General features: G+C 41.6%; 1 protein-coding gene across 31 annotated transcripts in view; it reads left to right on the top strand.

The window, feature by feature from the left end:
- Nucleotides 1-272: 272 nt before the first annotated feature.
- LRRFIP1 (LRR binding FLII interacting protein 1) overlaps nucleotides 273-23776 on the top strand; it is a 111413-nt gene continuing 87909 nt past the window's right edge. For 9 of the 31 annotated variants that reach the window (XM_034785470.1, XM_034785468.1, XM_034785487.1 and 6 more), the window contains exons 1-2: nucleotides 275-906; nucleotides 15531-15617. In XM_034785470.1, the coding sequence (XP_034641361.1) occupies nucleotides 862-906; nucleotides 15531-15617 (132 nt within the window). In that variant the 5' untranslated portion in view covers nucleotides 275-861. Of the gene's footprint in view, nucleotides 907-15530; nucleotides 15618-23776 lie in introns of all 31 variants that reach the window. The other 22 variants (XM_034785475.1, XM_034785485.1, XM_034785472.1 and 19 more) reach the window with 9 other exon arrangements.

Here is a 23776-nt window from a genome sequence, read left to right as displayed (position 1 = left end):
AAGAATTCTGTTTACAAGGGATCTCAGAATTTTTTTGGATTTTAAAAATGTTAATGCACTTGATGAAACTTATGCTAGTAGTAGCACAAGGGGCTTCATAAAGTAGCACAAACTATTTGTATTTGACAGCCTGTAAAGTGATGGCTATAGAAAACACTACAATAATAAGCACATCCTGTTCTTGGTGTCATAGTGCCGGTTGTGGCAAGACGAGTAGCAACATCGAATGATGTTGCAGCAAACTTCCAGATGACGACAGTTGCTTAGTCAAAGGTCCTGTGCCTAGGCAAGAGGAAAAATCAGCTTGTCTGCCTTCCTCCACCTTTGGAGCCAGCTGCTCGCTTGCTGACTCAAGAACTGTAGTTACTGACAGGCGTGGAGCCGTAAACTATTACTGTCCTGCAGTTCTCTTGAAGTAGGGTGGGGAGAGTAGGTGAAAACGTCGATACAACTGTGAACTGAAAGAACTGAAAGTTTTTTGTGAGAGGAAGTCTGTGCTTGCGCTTGTGTTTTCTGAAGCGGTGAAGGAAAGATTCCTTTATTAAGCACACAGACTCATTGTGTGCTCCCTAGAGCACCTATGTGACTCGCCCTGTGTCTTGACCACTCCCCTAGGTGGACTTCTGTGTCAGCAGCGCAGGATCTGCATTCCACCGATGACAGAACTTTGAGGATTTTTGAGAGGTGGACAGTGTCCTCTTGTTTGTTTGGACAAACACTTGACAAGCTGGATCAGAAATACTTTCCTGGGATGTTAAGTAAATAAAGCAGAAGCCTAGCAAGTAGTAGGGTGGATATTTTGTTTCCCTTTTCGTGTATGAAGTTCAAAGGCTCTGAAGTTAAATAACAAACTTTGCAGCCATGCAAACGGAAGCAGACTGCTTCAGTCCAGAAGCTCAGAAACTGGTAAGGAGGGTGGGGGGAAATAATCTGCTACTCCAAATCTCCTATTGTTTGTGCTATCTTTAAAATTTAATAATGAGGTACTAGTTAATGGGTGTATTTGTATTTGTTCAAAGCTCCACTGCCTGTTGTGCGCTTGACATGTTAGTCTCCGATTACATTTAAGAAGCTGTGGTTTACTGTTCTGTACAGTAGGAAGTGAATGTGCATACATACATTAGATATAAATGTTATGCTTTATGCACGAGAATACACATTCCATGAGTCTGCAGCTAGACTTTTTACAAAGAACAATTCAGTTTACCTGCTTGTGTTGTGATGTTTCTAATAACTATATAAATGTTCTTGAATATTACTCATTGTTACTGTTTTATACAGCAAAGAAACTTCTAGAAAAAGGTTTCTATTCTATATACAAAATGTACAATATATATTTTAATTACAGAAATTTGTGAGAAGTGTGATCATTATCATAAGGTAAAAGATCTTACCCACGAACTATGGGAATTCCAATTCTTTCCCAGGCTCTGCAAAGTGCCAGTGTAATATTACCTTGGAAACGCCAATAAAAAACTCTGTACAGCTCAAATGCTTTTCAGCTAATAGAACTGTATGTCTTGCATTTTGCTGGTATACTAGAAAGAATGGTTGGTGTGTCATCTCAGATTTTCAGCCTCAAAAGGGAATGTAAAGTGGGGAGGAGAGTTGATGTTCATCATTATTTTCCTTTGACTTTTTTTCTTGATATTCATCCATTTTTTTTCATTTGAACTTGAATCTTTTGAGCCTGTTGGTGCCATTGATCTACTCCATAAGCTTTTTTTGTCACTGTAGTTGGTGTCAGCCTCCTATGTTTTAACATTTTACATGTATAAATACAAACATTTGGCGAAACAATAAGGAGGCACATCTGAATGTGAAATGCGTCATTTGGGAGAGCTCTTTCAACGAGACAGCCGAGGAAAGTGTTCAGATACAAAAGCTTGTTTAAAGAAAAGAAACAGGGATTCTCCTCGTACACAGACACATTTGGCATATATTCAGCTTGCTGCCAGCAGAATGGGTGTTCCTGTGTATTGCAGTCAATCTTTTCAGAGAGCGAGGGGGGATTGTAAGAAGTAACTCTAAACTTAAGTTGTTACTTAAAAAGTTAAGGGTTCTGCCTTGCAGAGAGAAGTTAATTTGTCTCTGAATTACTAGCATTATTCCCCACTATGCCTGTTTCTTGCCTTTTGGTGACACTGGTGGCAGCTTCCCTGTGGGGTGGGTGTGAATGACACCAAAGGTATGTCTACACTGCAGATCTCTCTCTCTTCCCCCTCCCTCCCCCCGGGGCTAGCCCATACCAGCTGACTCAGTTCAAACCCTATGCGCCTAAGGGGCTATTTAATTACAGTGTAGACATTTGGGCTTGGACTGCAGCCCAAGCTCTGGGACCCTTCCACCTTGCAGGGTCCTAGAGCCCAGGTGCCAGCCTGAGCCCAAATGTCTATCCCCAAGTTGACTTCCACTTGCAATACACGAAGGTGGGCTCCTCCCCCACTGAGGCAGCTCACACTCCTTGAGCTTGCCCTGTGGGACTTTTTTATAAAAAAATTAATGCATTTTAAATGAGATGGGGATTGAGCACCCACCTGCTTAAACAGTAGCTTAGTCACTGATTCACAGCATCAGAAAGGCTAAACGCTTCTGTGCTGGCCCTCATACAACATAAAATAAAGCAGGAACTTGAGAGGCCCTAGGGCTAGCTGTCAGTCCCTATTGTTCCTTCTAAACATTACCTTTAGACGATTGCTACTGACCAAATGCGATAATTAAATTTCATATCAACACTTCAAATATTAAATATTTTTAATACGTTATTTTTCTCAGGCCTAGTTTAAAAAAAGTTGAAAATACCTAGAGCCAGTTAGTATCTATTCCTTGTTTGGCCAAAAAAAAGAGAGAAAAATATGTAAACCATTTATAGCTTGATTTAGTGTGTGAGCAGACATGCCAACGGAGTTTTAGCTTACTGTTCGAAGTTCCAAAACAGTTCCTTGTATGCACATGCAATGCGCAAAAGATTTACAATGGAAACAGGCATTCATGGGCTTATATCTAAGGTGTGGATTTTTGGCACACAGTTAAGTGAATGTAATTAGTGCATTTATACATGATTAGGTTGCTGAAGGAGAAACTTGGTTTAATTTTTCTCTTGGTGCAGTCTATATAGGTGAAAGGTGAAGAGTTAAACAGGCTCTACAGTGGTCTAGGGGTCAGATAGTGTGAATAAGCTATGCCAAGTACCTTGAAGCTCATTCTTTAGCAATGGGGCTGATGTTTGTGAAGCATTATGAGCTGAGATAAACATTTACTAAGGAATTGGAGGGGTGAGGCCTATTAGTATGGTCACCTGGGTACTTCTCTGGATTTGTTGTTGAAAGTCAAGAATTAAGGAATATTCCACAAATCAAACTGTTCTTGCTGGTGAACAATTCCAGTATTTCTAAAAAACATTTTTAAAAAACCCACTGCCGAATTTGGCAATATTAATAAACAGTGGGACAGCTCTGATTTAGATTTTAAGTATTTTATTGGAAAATTGGAAAACTTTGCTTTAAATACATGAACAGTCTTTTGTTTTTATTTTTTAAATACCACTTGTGTGGTTGAGTTGGAACTGCTGGTCTGCTTCCTGAGCCGTCTGGTCTCATCCATCTTGTTCATTCAGTGACACTCTGATGTAAAACAACGTTGTCTGGAACTGGCTGGAGTTTAGTTCTCTCTCTTTAATTTAGGTCGTGATTGCTTCACTGGTGAGAAGGAAGGAGTGATGACAATTTCATTTCAGTAACTGAGTAACCCATTTATTAAATTTGCATCTTATTAAACAAAGGTGAAAGGGAATAAATGTACAAAAATATCTGGTCTTGTTGCTAGTAATTGTGGCTGAAGATAGCACTGTTTAGCGAAATGGGTTATTTTACAAGCAATGTACCACTTGGCTAGAGAAATTTTAAACTGCTAATCCACAGCAAAGCCTTGGTTACGTTGCTTTATTTTTTCCACTTTACTAATTGAATGTATATCATAGACAAGTGGAATGAAGGCCAGTATAAAGTATGGAGAAAACAAGCCTTTAACTTTGAAACAGTGGGGCAAAACTGATTATTTTTTCCTGTTAATCAGGAAAAACATTCAAAACAAACTGTTATATGTATTTCTTAGCATAATAGTAGTAATTTAAAGCAGAAAGTGAGAATAAATTGATTCTCGAGATGGAAAAAATATTGTGACTGTTGCATACAGATTGCCACTTTGGTAGGTTACTGAACTTTCAGTAAGGTTGTTTGTTTTAATTAGTGCTTTAATAACGTGATCTGCATAAGAATGAACTCCTACAGGCAACTTGTTTCTGCTCACAAGCTGTTTCTTTAACCCTTCCCCTTCACAGAAAGCACATGCTGTTGGCTTTGAATATTAGACCCTTGGTAAAATCAAGTCTCTTTGGATAATTGTACAGCTTTAATGATTTATCTCGAGAGTTGTTTCCAGATTTCTATACCTGGAATCGTTCATGGGGATTACAAAGGTCACTGTGGTTGTGTTTCTTGCTATCCATAGTTTCCTATCTCTGTTGGCTGTTTGTCAGGAGTTCCAATTTAACAGTGAAGTCCGCATGTTTCAGAGAGCTATTTCTTTATGCATGCACATCTTCAGGGTATGCGTCGTAGAAACCCGTTCATAATCAAATCCATCGATTTTTATCTTGATGTAAATACATTTCTGAATGTTACTTCCCTGTGCTTTAGGCAGGAAGTGAGAACTTCCTTAGTCATTGTTCTATTATATACTGGCTCTGCCGGGGCAGTGTTAGAAATGGGTGTAAATACAATATTGTAGATGATCATTCCAACTGGACTTCTGGTTTAGATTGGTATTGGTATTTAGAAGGTCAGACGCCTGTAATTCTAGATAACTAACCCTAATTTCGGTTCCCTGGCATTAAGTGGTGACCTTTGTCTGCAGATGAAATCAAAAATAATTGGCATGTTGAAGATGCTGTATTGGAGCTAGAGAAACTGACTAGATTTACAGGCTGCGGTATTCTTTTAGTATCTGAGCGATGTTGGAGAGGTTGAACACAATAGGTAGGATAAATATCTGCTATTAAATAGGATTTATTTCCATTTAAAAGAAATAGGTCACTTGAGTTTTTTATTTAGGGTAGAGAAACTTAGAGTGTAAGGTAGAGAAGAACATCAAACTTTTCTGTTGTAGCAGTGTGTCTATTTTAGGGCCTGTAGTGGCCTTGAATATTTAGGCGTTCTATTATAATGGTTCAGAAATGTCACAGTATGCATTTACTGCTGTATTTTGGAGAACTTCAGTAGAAAACTGTAGTTTTTGTAATAATGCTGGCTTCTGTGCCCTCCTTGCCACAGTAATTGTCTCCTGTTTCCTCTATCCTATCCAAGGCAGTCTTTGGAACTCTTCTCTATTCTTTTGCATGATTTGCCGAACAGAAATGGTAACTTCATCTTTTTCACCTTTCAGACAAGGAGCATACAAAAATTTTTTAAAGTGTAACTGGACTTCAAATTTTATTTAATGTTCAGCTTCTTTCTCCAGTAGTTACGTTTGTATGTGTCCCTGTCTGTTTTGGATAAATTTCTTATATTAGAGGCCTGTATTCTCTCCCCCCCGCCCTGTGGTGTTGGCAGTGTTTGAAGGATGAAATAATCTACAAATCAGCTGACTAACCTGGGGTAAATAGTTACTTTTAACTTTGAATACCATGAGAAGTTCTTCCCATCAAACTTTGAGATTCTCGTGTTAATCTTCACTCATACTTTTTATTACTGTAACATTTTGTAGATTTTTGTAAAAAAAATTATTTTTAAAGTCATTGTCAGTATTGCAAACTCCAACTATTCAAAAATCATGAGTCAGGCTCACCAAAAATCATGAATTGGATTTACGATCATGAGATTATATAAAAATAATAAATTTGATTTTATTTGCCTTCTGCTTACTTTTTCTTTAACAATGAAGGCTGAAACAATCACATTCACTTGACTCCAGGAGCTGGGGCTTTAAGGAGAACAATTATGAGGAGACTCATGACAAAATCATGAGGGTTGGCAACACTTTAGTAATTTCACTAATGTGAAGTTCAGCAGCCTCCTCACACTTGGGGGTCTTTCTCCCATCATCACCCCCTCAAGTTAGATCCAAGTTAATCTTTGACATGCATATCTGCTTGGACTGGAGGAGGGCCAAATTTATTGAGGCAAAGCCTGTTCTGGCTTAGTTAGGAGAGAAATATGCAATTAAAATTGCTACTTACATGATGCACAGGAAATCAGGATATTTATAGCAGAAAACTGAACACAAGCAAGCTAAGCCAGACACTTCCGAACAGAGATCTAGTCCAATTTAATATAAAAAAAAAAAAAAAACACCTCTCTTTGTGGAGGAAGTGTTTAATTTTCATGAGTTCTCACACTATAGCATTCTGCTCTACTTCAGTTCTTATACTGCACCCTTCATTGTGATCTGGTTTTTAATGTTTCTGTAAAGTTCAGCTTGAATGAAGTGTCACATGTGATGCCTGTTCATATGTTAACCGATTTTAAGTGCTCTGGGTGCAGTAATATAATTGTACACAATAGTTCTCATTTGTCACAACTTTACCAGCTTGACTAACATTTTTAGATTTAAAATGAATCTCTGCTATTAATCTCCCAGATTAACACAAACCTTTCCTGCAGAGTTCAGTGGATGTTTGAGCCACCTATGGAATTTAATGCTCAGATTTTTCATGACATTTCACTGTGTGTGAAGTCTCTATTGTAGGTTAATCATCTGACATTTAGAAGTAACTTTTTCAGTGCAGTGCACAGGAATCCCTACACACAACACTAGAAACCTCACCCCTTGGAGAACCTGACTTGTGAGTGGCCTTGGACAAGTAGAGACTGGAGAGCATCATGATTAGTCTCTCTGAAAGGGTGTGGTCTGTAATGCTGTTACTTTCCCAGGTAGCTGTTTTCCTGAGCGCCACTGAATTTTCTGGGGCAGTTGGTGAGCGTCCCACCTGAACCTTGGACAGTGCTTTTGAACTGCATGCATAGGTGTTCTTGCGTGAGGAAGGGAGCTTAGATGACGGAGAACAAGTAAGCTGTCAAAACAACAGGGTGGATGATATAGTACTGCCAGTTAACGTTTTTCCTTTACAAATCAATCTACTCTAAAAAATGAAAATGAAAAATCTTGTTTTGAAATATTGGGTTGTAGCTTAAACCACTTGGCAACTATAACAGGTATTAACAATGTAGAAATAGTCATTGCTGCTTGTCATGCTGACCAGTATCATCTTATTACCCTGTGCTCCTAACATATTTGTATTCACCTGTTGTTTCTCATCTTTCACTTGGTCAGTTTTTATGGGCGGGGTCCACTTCCTTTTTGCATGATTGTATGGTGTGTAGCTCAATAGGGTTGGGGCCTCTAGGTGCTACCACAATACAACTAGGCAGTCTGATAAAATGCTAGAGAGGGGCAGCATAAAAATACCCAGACAGTGTGTGATGAGCACTTAATTAAAAATTTAATGCCAAAACAGTTGTAAATGCAAAAACAAATTGGTTGTAACATACATCTTGATCTCACTAAAGTGGATTGTTTTACAGTAAGTACTAGTGCCTTTTTTGGAATTATGCTGCATTGATTTTTCCAGCGATGCTGCTTGCAACATCACAATACGCAGTATTGGTTGTAGTTAGCAATTTTTATTTTATAATATGCAACAATCCATCAGCAGGAACGCAAACATGTTGTCTTTGATTCTAAGAGCTGGTTATGTTAGCTATTTAGAATTAAATACTTATGTGGTCATGACCAAGAATATACTTATAAATTAAAATACACCATCTTGGGAAACAGCCATTAGTTAGTTGAAGCTCCTATATGAAAATCTGTTCTCTTCCATCTAATTCTGTGTGTATGATTTGAATTGACGTGTATTGGATGGAGTGAAAATGTATTGACTTTGCTGCCTGAATATTCTGAGGATATATTGATTTAAGCAGAATAAACTAGTAGATCCCTAGGGAGTGTATTCATCTCTAAATATTTTTGTCATTAAAACTGAAAGTAAACTGGATAGTCAAAGGTAAAAGTTAATCGAATACAGCATTAAACTAAAAAATTCTTCACGGAAAGTAACACAGTGGATAGCTGCAGCTGAAAGACCTACATTGGGGACGTGTGTGTGACATGTAAACTTTAGTTTGGCCCTTCTTTGAAATTGAAGGGTGGAGGAGTGAGTGAGTGAATACATGCACAACAGAACGTGAATTTATAAGAATATCAAATTTCAAATATAGGCTGGTGGCTGTGGGAATCTGGGCTTCCTTTCCTACATAGTTTAAGAAATGGATGAAGCCCAGAAAGGTTTTAATGTAAAAAGAAACTTCCCTTCTGTCTCACCCTCCTTTTCTGAGTAGAGTGAAGGGGGTGGAGTGGTTCATATTGCTCTGACAAGCTCTCTGGCTTGTTTAAGGTGTGGCACCAGTTGTGACTCCAAACAGTTCTGTGAAGAAAATCTGTGCAGGTGGGAAGGAAAGGAAGACAAATATGAATAATTTCTTGTCTCCAACAGATTACATGATATCTTGCTCTGAAAGGAAGAGTGGTTAACAGATGTTTTTACCTTAATGGTGGGAGCTTTGGCTTTTTCACAGCTTTTAGACTTAATGGGAGCTGAATTATAAATAAATAATAAATTATAAATTAATGGAGATATCCCATCTCCTAGAACTGGAAGGGACCTTTAAAGGTCATTGAGTCCAGCCCCCTGCCTTCACTAGCAGGACCAAGTACTGATTTTGCCCCAGATCCCTAAGTGGCCCCCTCAAGGATTGAACTCTCATCCCTGGGTTTAGCAGGCCAATGCTCACACCACTGAGTTTTCCCTCCCTCCAATGTTCCCTTAATGTTTCCCTGAGTTGAAACAAGGATTGTAAGCTTTTGTACATTTTTTTGGCTTACAACAATTTGTATATACTCTGTAAATTTTTCATGCTTTAGTTGATCATACCAAAAACACAAATACCTTAATTAAAACCAATAAAATCCCAGTTCACTTTTCTTTAATTCAGTTGATTTATTGCTTATTTTTTATCTTTAAGTACAATTAAAAAACACATATCCAAATAGCTATGTGCACTAATATCAGTTAGAATTTCATACTATACAAATCTTCCATTGTTGTATGCAGTGATGTTGTAACTGGGTCGGTCCCAGAGTATTTTAGAGTAGGTCTACATTTAAAACGCTGTAACGGTGGAGCTATGGCACTTCAGGGAAGATGTTACGGTGTAGTTAATCCACCTCCGCAAGAGGCAGTAGCTATGTTGATGGGAAAAGCCTTCCTGTCAGCATAGAATCATAGAAGATTAGGATTGGAAGAGACCTCAGGAGGTCATTTAGTCCAACCCTCTGCTCAAAGGAGGTCCAACCCCAACTAAATTATCCCAGCCAGGGCTTTGTCAAGGTGGGTCTTAAAAACCTCTAAGGAAGGAGATTCCACCACATCCGTAGGTAACCCATTCCAGTGCTTCACCACCCTCCCAGCGAAAAAGTTTTTCCTAATATCCAACCTAGACCTCCCCCACTGCAACTTGAGACTATTGCTGCTTGTTCTGTCATCTGCCACCACTGAGAGCAGCCTAACTCCATCTTCTTTGGAACCCCCCTTCAGGTAGTTGAAGGCTGCTATCAAATCCCCCCTCACCCTTCTCTTCTGCAGACTAAATAACCCCAGTTCCCTCAGCCTCTTCACGTAAGTCATGTGCCCCAGCCCCCTAATCATTTTCGTTGCCCTCTGCTGGACTCTCTCCAATTTGCCCACATCCCTTTTGTAGTAGGGGACCAAAACTGGATGCAATACTCCAGATGTGGCCTCACCAGTGCCGAATAGAGGGGAATAATCACTTCCCTCGATCTGCTGGCAATGCTCCTACTAATGCAGCCTAATATGTCGTTAGCCTTCTTGCCAACAAGGGCACACTGTTGGCTCATATCCAGCTTCTCGTCCACTGCAATCCCCAGGTCCTTTTGTGCAGAACTGCTGCTTAGCCAGTCGGTCCCCAGCCTGTAGCGGTGCATGGGATTCTTCCTTCCTAAGTGCAGGACTCTGCACTTGTCCCTGTTGAACCTCATCAGATTTCTTTTGGCCAATCCTCCAATTTGTCTAGTCCACTCTGGACCCTATCCCTCCCTCCAGCATATCTACCTCTCCCCCCCAGGTTAGTGTCATCCACGAACTTGCTGAGGATGCAATCCATCCCATCATCCAGACCATTAATGAAGATGTTGAATAAAGTCAGCCCCAAGACTGATTCCTGGGGCACTCTGCTTGATGCCTGCTGCCAAATAGACATCGAGCCATTGATCGCTATCTGTTGATCCCGATGATCTAGCCAGCTTTCTATTCACCTTATAGTCCATTCATCCAATCCATAGTTTTTTTAACTTGCTGGCAAGAATTCTGTGGGAGACCATATCAAAAGCTTCGCTAAAGTCAAGGTGTATCATGTCCACCACTTTCCCCATATCCACAGAGCCAGTTATCTGAAGGTAATCAGATTGGTCAGGCATGACTTGTCCTTGGTGAATCCATGTTGACTGTTCCTGATCACCTTCCTCTCCTCCAAGTGCTTCAAAATGGATTCCTTGAGGACTTGCTCCATGATTTTTCTGGGGACTGAGGTGAGGCTGTAGTTCCCCAGTTTCTCCTTCCCTTTTTTTAAAGATGAGCACTATATTTGCCTTTTTCCAATCATCCGGGACGTCCCTCGATCACCACGAGTTTTCAAAGATAATGGCCAATAGCTTTGCAATCACATCAGCCAACTCCCTCAGCACCCTCGGTTGCATTGCATCCGGCCTCATAAACTTGTGCATGTCCAGCTTTTTTAAATAGTCCTTAATCTGTTCTTTCACCACTGAGGGCTGCTCAGCTCCTCCTCATACTGTGCTGTCCAGTGCAGCAGTCTGGGAGCTGACCTTGTCTGTGAAGACCGAGGAGGAAAAAAAAGCATTGAGTACTTCAGCTTTTTCCACATCATCTGTCACTAGGTTGCCTCCCCCATTCAGGAAGGTCAGGGAAAGTGTGGGACCTTATTCTTGTTGCTAACATATCTGTAGATATCCTTCTTGGTATCCTTCACATCGCTTGCTAGCCGCAACTCCAGTTGTGCTTTGGCCTTCCTGATTATTCTTATGCTCCTCCCTAGTGATCTGTCCAAGTTTCCACTTCTTGTAAGATTCCTTTTTGTGTTTTGTATCTTTTTCCCCGGGGGAGGGATAGCTCAGTGGTTTGAGCATTGGCCTGCTAAACCCAGGGTTGTGAGTTCAATCCTTGAGGGGGCCACTTAGGCATCTGGGGCAAAATCAGTACTTGGTCCTGCTAGTGAAGGCAGGGGGCTGGACTCAATGACCTCAAGGTCCCTTCCAGTTCTAGGAGACAGGATATCTCCATTAATTTTTTTTTTTTAAGCTCATCAGAGATTTCTCCGTTAAGCCCAGCTGGTGCCCTGCCATATTTGCTATTCTTTCTGCACATATAGGGATGGTTTGTTCCTGCGCCCTCATTAAGGCTTCTTTAAAATACAGCCAGCTCTCCTGGATTCCTTTCCCCCTCATATTAGCCACCATATAACATAGTGCTGTAGATGGACACAGACAGCTATAACATAGTGTTGTCTACAGCAGAGGTTGGGTCAGTATAACGGTATCGCTCAGGAGTGTGGACTTTTCACACCCCTGAGTGACATAATTATACCAATGTAAGTTTATAGTGTAGACCTGGGCAGAGAGACAAGGTGGGTGAGGTAATATCTTTTATTGCTCCAACTTCAGTTGGTGAGGGAGACAAAATGGTCCAATAAAAGATATTACCTCACCAACAGTGTCTCTCTAATACAATACATATAGTCTTTAAAATTATTTATTGATTGAAGCCAATGCTTTCCTGAAAGATTTTTAAAATCAATACACCTCTACCCTGATATAATGCTGTCCTCGGGAGCCAAAAAATCTTACCGCGTTATAGGTGAAACTGCGTTATATTGAACTTGCTTTGATCCACTGGAGCGCGCAGCCCCTCCACCCCCGAATTCGTGTTATATCGGGCCGTGTTATATCGGGGTAGGGGTGTATTTTTAAGATATGCAGCTGGTTTACCTGGCAGCCAAAGACTAAAATGTCAAGTGATAAAAATATTGATTTAAAAATCTTTCCAGGAAAGCATTGGCTTCAATCAGTAATTTTAATCACTTGACATTTTAGTCTCTGGCTGCCAGGTAAAGCAGCTGTATATACTCTATACCAAATCCATACTTATCCCAATGACTGAGGGGGTGGGGGAGACGTTCCCTTTAAAGAAAGTCCCCTAACAAGCTATTCTGAGTGGTGCAGGTTATGACCAGTTCCCCTGAATTATCTGAATTATCTCTGAGACTGAATTATCTCTTTCCTCTGTTTCAGAGTCCCAAGGGCACGTTAATAAATGTAGGCAATATATTTTAAATACATTAATGCATATTGGATATAGCAAAGCTCCGCTAGCTACAGTATAATACGCTAACTTAACAAATTGCATTGCTGATAATCAGCCGTTCACCGAAGTGGGTACTTCTTGACAAACTTTGGCAACTTCAGCAGAGTTGTGAAACTAGAATTGCCAGTTTTTTTCCTTTGGTTCGGTGTTGCTTATAAGAAGGCTTTACCGTTTGCATCTCAGTGTGAATTCTCCCTCTCCTCTACATAGATCAAACCAGAAGCAATGCTAGAAAGTTAACAAGAAACACAAACATTCTAAATACAGTGCCCTGGAAAGTCAGAGTTTTAGGGACGCACTTTTCCACTCTTTCCAGAGTTCTGTATATACAATGAAACCTTACTACCTTGACTGGGCAGGTAATTGCGAAAGGTAATTGTCAAAGTATTCGATACCCATGAGTCATTTAACAGTCACTAGTGCTGAATATTGCAGAATGGTCTAATTTTCTAAATTTAACTTCGCATTACAGTCTCCACCTGGGTGGGACATAAAATAACAGATGTCCTGCAACACCTTTCAGCATTTTAACATTTGTAAATTTATAGTCAGTGAACTAAAATTGACTAATGTAGGTGCACTACAGTGTATTTGTGATCAAATATATTTTAATGCTGCTTCAAGGGCTGAAGGGTAAAAAAGGCATCTCCAACGAGCATATTACCTGTTCCAAAGCATCTATGCCCTTTGAAATGTATGCAGTGAGTATCTTAGAGGCCTCTGCTCAACCACTGAAGTTAATAGATCTAAACTGTTTAGAACTGGGACTCATGTTTGAACAGTACCAGCCCATGTTGTTAGACTGCAGGTTCTAGGAGCATGCATATTATGTATGTCGAGTGCTGAGCGCCATACATAACCTTAACATTCTGGGACTACAAAGGTCTGAGACACTTTTGGAGACAGCTTAAGTGACTTGCTGTACATACAGTTTTTCAACAGGTATATTTGCATTTTATTCTTCCATGACAAAGCTAGACGTTATCTTAGAACTCAAATACCTTAATTAAAAAAGGACAGTAATCTTCCATGAGAGAAATATCTAATTTGCCTTTCGTGCTGTGTGTGTGTGTGTGTGTGTGTGTGTGTGTGTGTGTGGCGGGAGGTGTGGGGAAAAAAGGGACTTTAAAACCAATTACTGCTCCTAAGAAAAGTTAATATTTACAGTAGTGATATTAAGTAAGGTGGCTGTGTTGTGAAGAAATAAAGATACCAACTCTATTCAGTTAAATGTATTGAACTCAAATTTCAATTCCCACTATGTGAGTGATAATGGACGTAATGCTGTGAAATTGAGATGGTTTACTTCCTCAAAAATGGAGGAAAGGAGTTTGCTAATAAGACACATAAAAGTCCTTACGCTTGACTGAACTTTTTTCTGTGTATTTCTGTGAAGTCTATGCAGTCTATTCTAGATTTTACTGACACTTAGGCCTGGTCTGCACTGCGGGGGGTATCGATGTAAGATACGCAACTTCAGCTACGGGAATACCATAGCTGAGGTCAACATATCTTATTACAACTTACCTCACGGCACGGGATCGACGGCCGCGGCTCTCCCGTCGACTCAGCTACTGCTGCTCGCTCCGGTGGAGTTCCGGAGTCGACGGAGAGCGTGTTCGGGGATGGATATATCGCATCTTAACGAGACGTGATATATCGATCCCCGATAAATCGATCGCTACCCGCCGATACGGCGGGTAGTCTGGACGTACCCTTAGATGCAATTGCTTGAACTCATTAGCTGGTATGGATCAGTTAAGTGGCTACTTTTGCCAAAAACAATTTCAGTTAGCGGTAAGCTTTGCTTAATTCTCAGGTAATACCTTAATGTGAACCTTTCTTCTTATTGTCTTCTCGGGGGCTTCTTTCTCTTCTATTTTGAATGGTGAGTATACTTCCTAAGGGGGATTGACGCTTCCCTATAGTATAGGAATTCTGGTGAGACTTGGAATTCTCACTATCAGAGCACTTTACTTGTCCTCACAGCGTCTAGATGGAGATTCTAGTGGGGTGAAAAGTTGAGGGCAGTTGTGTGTAAATGTGTAGTGACCATGATTTAGAGCATCACTTTCACTTTTTTTCTACTCTGGGCCAGATTCTAACTAAGGCTGGATGAACCACTCAAATCTTCAGGGAAAAATTGAGTGACGCTTTTGTCCCTTCTGAGGTTTGAACTGAGCTTATTGTAGACTTTCTTCACTCGACTTTCTCCTTCCAGTTTTTGTCTGGGATTATAAGAATAACAAATGTCACTCTAGAGGGTATTTTGTCATTTCCAAATCTGCTGAAATGAAGTGCTAGAAATCTCACAAGACCTGTGCTTGACAGATTTCCAGACCAGAGGTTTTGGATATGAATAGAACATTTGGATATTTTAATCTAACCAAGCTGAAGTGAATTTTCTTAGGGTTGCCAATGCCCTTCAATAATTTTAGTCTCCATTGTGCAGCATGCACACATGCAGATCATGCTTAGTCAACTGCGGTGCTCATGTGTGCACGTGCATACATCAGATTAAGAGAAAACAGATGTATGATGCTTTTTGACAGTGAACATGTTATCTAATTATGGGGATAAAGATAAGTATGACCTGCATAAAATAGTAAGTGTATAATATTATGCCTCTCTTTCTTTGGAGCCTCTGTTACTTAAGTGTTCAAAAATAAACATACAAATTTTGACAGGGCCCAGTTACCATCTTTTGTTAATAGAAATGTTTCCTCTATACATATTCATACAAATACAATAGTCTTTTCTTTAAATGACAGCACAGAAAAACTTTTGAATACAAGTGATAACTATAGATAAGATGTCTGCATGAAGATGTTATCTACCTGTGTAGTATAACATGTTGTTATGGAAGGTAGGGCCATTACATACATCTGTAAGAACTCATTTGCCACTACAAGTAAAGTCTTACTGCGTCATCTCCTTTATTTCATGCTTCAAGTTAGTGCTTCAAGTTAAATTGTCTGGCATCTGTTACATTGTTTGATTATACTTCTCTTCACAGGCTGAAGCAAGGCTCGCAGCAAAGCGAGCAGCACGAGCAGAAGCACGAGAGATCCGAATGAAAGAACTTGAGAGGCAGCAGAAGGAGGTACGTTTAAAGTTTTCAGTGGGTGTTTTGATCTTCTCTACCTCCCTCAGAATAGGCTCCAAGGCCCTGGAATTACTAGTGAATCTTCTGTTAGCTGAAATACTAATAGCCCTAGTTGGGCCTCTGATGGTTAAATGGTACTGGGAATAAGATCGTGGATAAAAATGGTCTGAAAATGCAGGGACTGTGCAGCAGCAATGTATCTGGGGATTGGTCCTGCTCTGAGCAGGGGGTTGGACTAGATGACCTCCTCAGGTCCCTTCCAACCCTGAGATTCTACGATTCTGTGATTTGTTCCTCATGAACCAGTGTAATTATAACTGGAGCATATGTGATTGATTTGTAACTAGGGTTGGATATTTTTTGTTTATAATCTAAACGTTGTTGCTTTTTCTAGCAATGGGTTAGAAAACCATCTTGTAAGTATAGAGGAGACGCCTCTCTCTATGGTTTATAGCTCTCGCAAAATTAGTACTGATGGGACATTAGTTAATCATCCTTGCAGTAAAGTAAACCAAGCTGTATGACTGTGGTATTGACCTTGTGTGGATTACACCTGTCTTTTTAAGAACGATGATAATCTCAGACTAAGGTCACCATTGGCACAGCTGCTGACTGTAGAAAACTGAGCGCATGAAGTGTCACTCTTCCCCCATGATAAAGTCTCTCTAACACCTTAGAAGATTGGCCTGTTTTCTACTGCCAGACAAATAAAGTTGTGCATGGGGGTATGTTACAATAAAATCTGTAGTCTGCAATATGCTGGGGTAGCCTAATTTTGGTAATTAATTGATCTTTGACTATGAGCGGTAAATATGCCCAATGGCCTGTGATGGGATGTTAGATGGGGTGGGATCTGAGTTACTACAGAGAATTCTTTCCAGGGTGTCTGGCTGGTGAGTCTTGCCCACATGCTCAGGGTTTAGCTGATCGCCATATTTGGGGTCGGGAAGGAATTTTCCTCCGGGGCAGATTGGCAGAGGCTCTGGGGGGTTTTCGCCTTCCTCTGCAGCGTGGGGCACGGGTCACTTGCTGGAGGATTCTCTGCACCTTTAAATCTTTAAACCACGATTTGAGGACTTCAATAACTCAGACATAGGTTAGGGGTTTGATACAGGAATGGGTGGGTGAGATTCTGTGGCCTGCATTGTGCAGGAGGTCAGACTAGATGATCATAATGGTCCCTTCTGACCTTATAGTCTATTATTCTATGTTAACAATTTTACAGACCTAGGAGACTTGTTCTGCTCGTGTTGAATCTGACAGGTCAAGAGCTGTACTAAATATCAAACTCTCCCTCCCATATTGAGTAATTGAGATCAATATTTGCCCCTTGGGGGAATAAAAGCTAGAAGAGGACTGACAGGGCACTATCTGGAACAAACATCTGGATCAGTTACTAGAATTGGCAAGATAGTGCTGTCCAGAGAAGCTTATGCACCCTGTGTTTGCAGTAGGGGCACACATCTAATGAACTAGGCAGATGTTCCTACGGGTGCTGTTATAAGAATTGATTCTTCTAACAAATACAAGAGGATAGGGATGCTAGGGATAAAACAAAGGAAGACTGGGAAATAGCTGCTGGAGAGATATCACTAGCTGAGCAGGATGTTGCTTGAAGAAGTGTCTTTTACTGCTACGGTTGCTTCTTATGATTGAATGGAATGCTCTTTCTGCAGCCTCAGCCAAGCCAAAAGGTTTGCATGGCTGGCAGTGTATTTATATTGTAGAGCCCCCTGCAGTGCCTAAGTCATGAGTAATAGGATTTCCTAAACAACATTAGAAGAATCCATGGTAAACAAATGACGACACTAGTTAGATAGCAAATGCCCATAAACATTAGAGCAGCCGATAATGCTATTACCTTCTAATTTCATAGTAATTACAAGGCAGTTGATGATCTCTTCTCTTCTGTTAGACTGAAAACGGATACTACCAACAGCAAACTGGTAAATTGCAACTTAGCAGACTTCAAATAGCTATCAAAACATAAACAGCTCTCTCTCAAGAGGCTTTGCTCCATTTCCTTGCAGCTAATAAATGAAAACCTACTGAAATGAACCTTTTTGGAAAAACTTTATACGGTACATAAAAGTCCTCTAAAAATCTTCCAAAATGGCCACAGGCTTAATCAAACATACACCTACTATATATTTTGTAATTCTCAGTGGGATAAAATGCATAGTAGTATGTATGTTCTGCATGTTTATTTTATATTTTGCATGCTCAGTATTCAGAAAAACCTAATTCCCGGGCCCATGAGAGGACAGAGCTGGAGAGAGTAGCTACAGATGCTGTTTTTCATTGACAAGAGTGTATTACAGACATTAGAAGGTCAGAAGGCATTGTTGTAGTATATATTAAACCACCAGCCAGGAGATTTTTTTTTTAGCATTTAAACCTACCTTGGATGAAAACACTTTGTAGCATCAGTAGTCAGAAGGGCATTTGACCTCTTTTATGAAGAGAAAGGAAAAAAACTAATCTGTTCCTGAGCTACATGCAGTAAAGCAGTAAAATTCACACAGCTGCCATGCTGAATAACTAAGACTCAATGCACTCATTTTATTTACTGTAGAGGGTTTTGATGGAGGCATTTATAACAGTTAAGAACCAATCAGTTAGTGAATGTGTGTGCACTTTCTCGTGCTTAACGCAATGCACATGCCCTGAGAGATCTGCTTAGGCAGCATGGATCAGTTAAGAAAATATGTACATTGTTAGAGTCCTTATGTTAAAACTTTCCAGATGTTATCACTGCAAGCTAAGTAACTTTTTTTAGCCTTACAAAAATGACAGTATCACTTTCAGTCACAGTGAGGCAGTGTGGTTTCAATGGGGGACTGGAAATTGGTCCCTCTAGCTCAGGGGCCAACTTTTTGACCTGGGGACCGCATCGGGTGTCAGAAATTGTATGGAGGGCCGGTTAGGGGAGGCTGTGCCTCCCCAAACAGCCAGGCATGGCCTGGCCACGCCCCCTATCCAACCCCCCTGCTTCTCACCCCTGACTGCCCCCCCGGACCCGTACCCCATCACACACCCCCACTCCCTGTCCCCTGACCGCCCCCGGACCTCTCGCCCCTAACTGCCTCCTGCCACCCCATTCAACCCCCCCTCTCCTTCCTGACTGTCCCTCCCGGGACCCCTGCCCCATCCAACCACCCCTTCTCCCTGACTGGCCCCGGACCCCCTGCCCCTAACTGCCCCCCCACAGCCCCATCCAACACCCCCTCTCCTTCCTGACCGCCCCCAAAACCCCTGCCCCTGACTGCCTCCTGCCACCCCATTCAACCCCTCCTCTCCTTTCTGACTGCCCCCCCTGACCTCTGCCCCATCCAACCACCCCTTCTCCCTGACCGCCCCCAGAACCCCTGCCCCCATTCAATTCCCCTGTTCCCTGTCCTCTGACCGCCCCGACCCCTATCCACACCCCCGGCCCCTGACCAGCCCCCGAACTCCCCTGCCCTCTATCCATCCCCTCCCCCGCTCCCTGCCCCCTTACCACGCTGCCGGGAGCACCAGTGGCTGGCGGTGCGGCTGCACCAGGACAGGCAGCTGCGCCGCCCGGCTGGAGCCAGCCATGCACCACGCAGCACAGAGCACCGGGTCAGGCCAGGCTCTGTAGCTGCGCTGCCCCGCCCAGAGCGGGCGCAGTGAGCTGAGGCTGAGGGGGAACAGCAGGGGAGGGGCCAGGGGCTAGCCTCCCGGGCCTGGAGCTCAGGGGCCGGGGAGAACGGTCCCGCGGGCCGTAGTTTGCCCACCTCTGCTCTAGCTTCTGTTCCTAATTCATCCAACTAGTGCATAACATTAGTGAAGTCTCTCACCCTTTGCTTCATTGTCCCTACTTGTTAAGTGGGGATATTTGCTTCACAGAGATAAAGCTGAGATCTCTGTGTAACATATTTTAATATCAGTGTAAGAAATTTGCTGTATAAAAGCTTAGTATAAATAATATCTAATCCTTAGTTTGAATTTTATTGCATGCAGAATGAGCTATGCATTTTTATTACAATAGCTGACTATTAAAACATGTGTAACCAGGTTCTTCAGACTACCCATATGTAGAGTCTGGAGCCAAAGGCTGGCTCCAGGTATGTAGTGAAAGCTGATCAGTAAATGGGAGAAATAGATGGTGGAGGGCCAAATTCCAACCTCTCCTTTGGCAGAATTTACTTGTATTCCGTGGATACAATTGAGGGCAAAAATTGGTGTGTAGTTACAAATTCCTTCTCTTTACCTAGAGGATAAAAATATCCTTTTTAGTCGTTTCTTCCATCCACAATTTCTTTTTCTTTTAAAGAAATGTGTGAACCATGATGTATATTGCACCTTACTTCGGGCATGCTTATTGTTGCTTGTGTGGGTTAAGCTCATTTGGCTTCCTATACAACACTGTTTTATTTTGTAGCGCCTCCTGATGAATCCAGAATTTTCTATGTGCAGTAATGATAAATTATTTACCAAGTTACTTTAGTGAAAACTACAAAATAATTGTACAATAATTCCACTAGAAACAATTGTAACTGCACAACAGCCTCCTGATTAATGTTTGCAGTAGAGTAGAATTAATATTACGAATTAATTCTTAATTCTGTCTTTTAAAAGCAGACCTGAGTTCATCTCCTGGTGACCCCTCCAGTGGGGCAATTTAACATTCACAGCTGTGGCAGATAGAACAGAAAAAAGGGCAGAATCTCTCCACTTGGAGTGATGAGGATAGAACAGGGTTTGACTAATTTGGGGGGTAAAGTGAGTGGGCATGGCATGGCATGAGACAAGGGAGGGAGGGGGAAGGGGACCAGCATATTTAGGGGGAGGAGCAAGGTGGTTGTCTCATATGACAGGAAGCCAGGCACCTTAAGAACAAACAAAAAATCCCTGAAAAATGTAACAGGGCTTCAAGTTGGGTCAAGCTGGACGCAAGAACCAGGGTCTGTGATATGCTGATACGTCAAGAAGATCAGCGGGGCACTAGAAAACCTGGAGGAGTGGCAGGAAGAGGGACTGAAGGTTACATTTGGTAGTGTATAGGATCCCTAAAAAAATAATAATAATAAAAAAAATAAAATAAAAAAAAGGCAAATGAGTTGTTTTTTGTTGTTTTTGGGAAAAATACAAATTGCTTTGAGCCTTGGGAGAAGCAATTAGTAAAGTTATCCAAGAGAAATCTCTCATTTGATAATGAGCAATTGAACAAAGCACTGTCCAGGAAGCTGGGAGCATAGTGGCACCAGAAGAGTTGTATGGATTCTAAGCAGCAGAGAATGGAGATACCCTAGAAGGAATTTACCAATTATAGCTGGTGCCAGCTAGTAATCCAGGTTTAGGGAGTGAAGAGGGGGATAAAGAAAGTGCCAGCTAGTAATCCAGGTTTAGGGAGTGAAGAGAGGGATAAAGAAAGAAAGCCAGGGAATTGGAGGAGAACATGTCTAGAAAATTAAGAATGGAGTGTCCACAAGGACTGAAGAAACAAGAAGTTGACTGGAACTCTGAGAGAAATGCCAGCACAATGGAAAACAGAACCAATATGAACTGGAAATGTAGAGATTGCATAGTCCGTGTCTGAACAGCTCGATAAACCACACATCCGTGCCATATGGAACACAGACCACAAATTGTTCCTTAAATATAAGGACAATTTAGACATTTGCTTGATTAGCTTTTGAAAGGGAATGCACACATGAAAGGATGGCTAGTGGGAATAAAACAGTTCTATAAACAGTGCATCTTAGACATGAACACTGACCATCACCTACCCAAAAATACTAGGCCAGGATGTCTAATTAGCTGAGCACTGGGTAAGCCACCAGCCAGAGGCAGAGAGAATGGACAAAGTGATGGGGGCAGGGCAGGACCCAGCTAAATTGCAGATTTTTGATGTACCAGAAAGCAGCAACATTTTAACAGGGGAAGGGTGTGTGTGTGTGTGTGCACGTGAAATTACATGTATCACAAGTTTAAAGTATGATCATTCTATAATCTCTAGAGGTTAGGATCAAATCCATTTGGAGCACTCTGCTTCTATGATGTATAAAATAAGCTTCCTCTCCTTTGTGGTGAGGAAATCAGAAACTGAACCCATTAGTACAGTATGTAAGAACATAAGAGCTGCCTAGGTCAGACCATGGTCCATCTTGCCCAGTATCCTGTCTCCTGGAGTGCTCTCTATCAGAGCTTCAGGGGGAGTGTACAGAACAGGGCAGTTATGGAATGATCCGCTCCTGTCTTCCATTCCCAGCTTTGGGTGGTCAGAGGTTTAAGATTGCTATGAGCATGGTGGTGTGACCCTGATCATCTTGGCTAAGAACCATTGATGGACCTATCCGCAAATAGCTTAGCCAGTTCTTTTTTGAATCCAGTTATACTTTTGGCCACCACAACATCCCAAGGCAGTGAGTTCTACAGGTTGGTTGTGATTGTGTGCAATGTACGATGCTTCTGGTACTAAATTCATTGCACACACACTTTTAGGTATGTCTTGCTTGTAACCTCATGGACACTTTTACATCCTAGTGGGAAAGGGAGGTACATATCACTGAATAACGTTTTGGGGATGGCATGATTTGGGAATGGGCCTAGCATATACCTTTGTTTTTGTTTTTTAAAAAAAACCTCAAATAGATGTCAAGTGGGCGAAGCCTAGGGTTAAAGGTTCCTAAGGTAACACTTTCACCATCCCTTGGCTAGAATCTTTGTATAAACCATTTTGAGTCCTAGGTGGTTGAGCGAGCCCGCGGAGAATACCTTTAAAAGGAAAAACAACCGTCTGATCTTGAGGTATTATTTAGGGGAAAATGGACCTATCCTGGAGTGCATGGTCGAAGTAACCCAGGGGCTAGCCATTGTAAGGGATGTGGCAAACCTCTGAGCCATGAAGAGGGCAAAAATAAAATAAGGATCTAGAGGTTAGACTCACAAGTTTGTTTAATGTAGAAATAGAACACTCTTGTAAATCTTTGTCACTTAGAAAAGAAGAGCAGTATAATCCTGTGAAGTTCCAACCTATCATGTTCTACAGTGTAAACCTACTTTTCAAATTTCTATCCCTACACAGTAAAATCTTCTTCCTGTTCTTAATTAAGAGTAAAACAGATTTTGATTATGTACATTAAAACAGGTCCTGCAAGTGATTTTTTCTATTGCAGCATACTAGTTCTCTGTGTATAGGCATAGTTTGACTTCTGTATTTGGGGGGTAGCAATTCCAGTCAGGCCGATGGGGCTGCCTGTGATGGTGGGGGCCTAATTCTGCGCCTGCCCGAGGCTTGCCATTTGAGGGAGGAGCAGTACCCACCCTACTTCCACACCAAACTACACCCCTGGTTCTCTGCTGTAGGTTTATGGTTCAAAGGAGACACCTTTGGAAAGGATTGAATGTAAAGCTGCTCTTATCAAAGAAATCACCCGCTACAACACTTCATTGCATCAGTGTTTCAGAATGGTTCATTTTGACTCCAACTTGCGTTTTGATCCAGCCACCTAATCTTGGTGAAGTAATGAATTTATTTGTGGCAACTCTTCTCAGCTGAGGCAGGATTATTGCCCCAGAGATAGAAGAAAAATGATTCTTTCAGCAGCATGGGTTACATATTGCTTTTGAAGTTGAAGGGCAGTAACAGTGTTGTGGGGAGTAATAGATTTACATGAATTTCTTTTGCTTTTTGTAATATTTCCCACTTTTTGTTGTATCTTTTTTTGGCTCAGAGGAGAGGTAAAGGATCCCCAGTTCTTAGTCCAGGGACCGATATAATTTCATCCCTGGGGCCATGGGAGGTAGGTAGAGCCCTCGTCTGCAGCAGATGCCAGCATAATTGGTTATATTAACAATTCATAACAGGCAACAATTGTTTTTCACCCTTCCTAACCCCTTTCTAAACTGTCCTTACTCAGCAGGAGCTGAAGCAGTGGTAGAACTAAGGGCTTGTCTACACTTACAGTGCTGCAGCGGCGTCGCTATAGCGCTCAGTGAAGACACTACCTGCGCCAACAGGAGAGCTGCTTCTGTCAGTGTAGATACTGCACCTCCCTGAGAGGCAGTAGGTATATCGATGGGAGAAGCCCTCCAGTCGACATCGCACTGTCTATTCCCCTGGAGCGACGTAGTCATACTCACATAAGTTGGTAGTGTAGACCAGGGCTCAGTCTTCTCTCGCACTGTGT

The sequence above is a fragment of the Trachemys scripta genome, chromosome 11 (assembly GCF_013100865.1).
Source record: "Trachemys scripta elegans isolate TJP31775 chromosome 11, CAS_Tse_1.0, whole genome shotgun sequence".
Classification (NCBI taxonomy): domain Eukaryota; kingdom Metazoa; phylum Chordata; order Testudines; family Emydidae; genus Trachemys; species Trachemys scripta.
The sequence above is the reverse complement of the archived record's forward strand: the minus strand, read 5'-3'. Positions and strand labels throughout refer to the sequence as shown.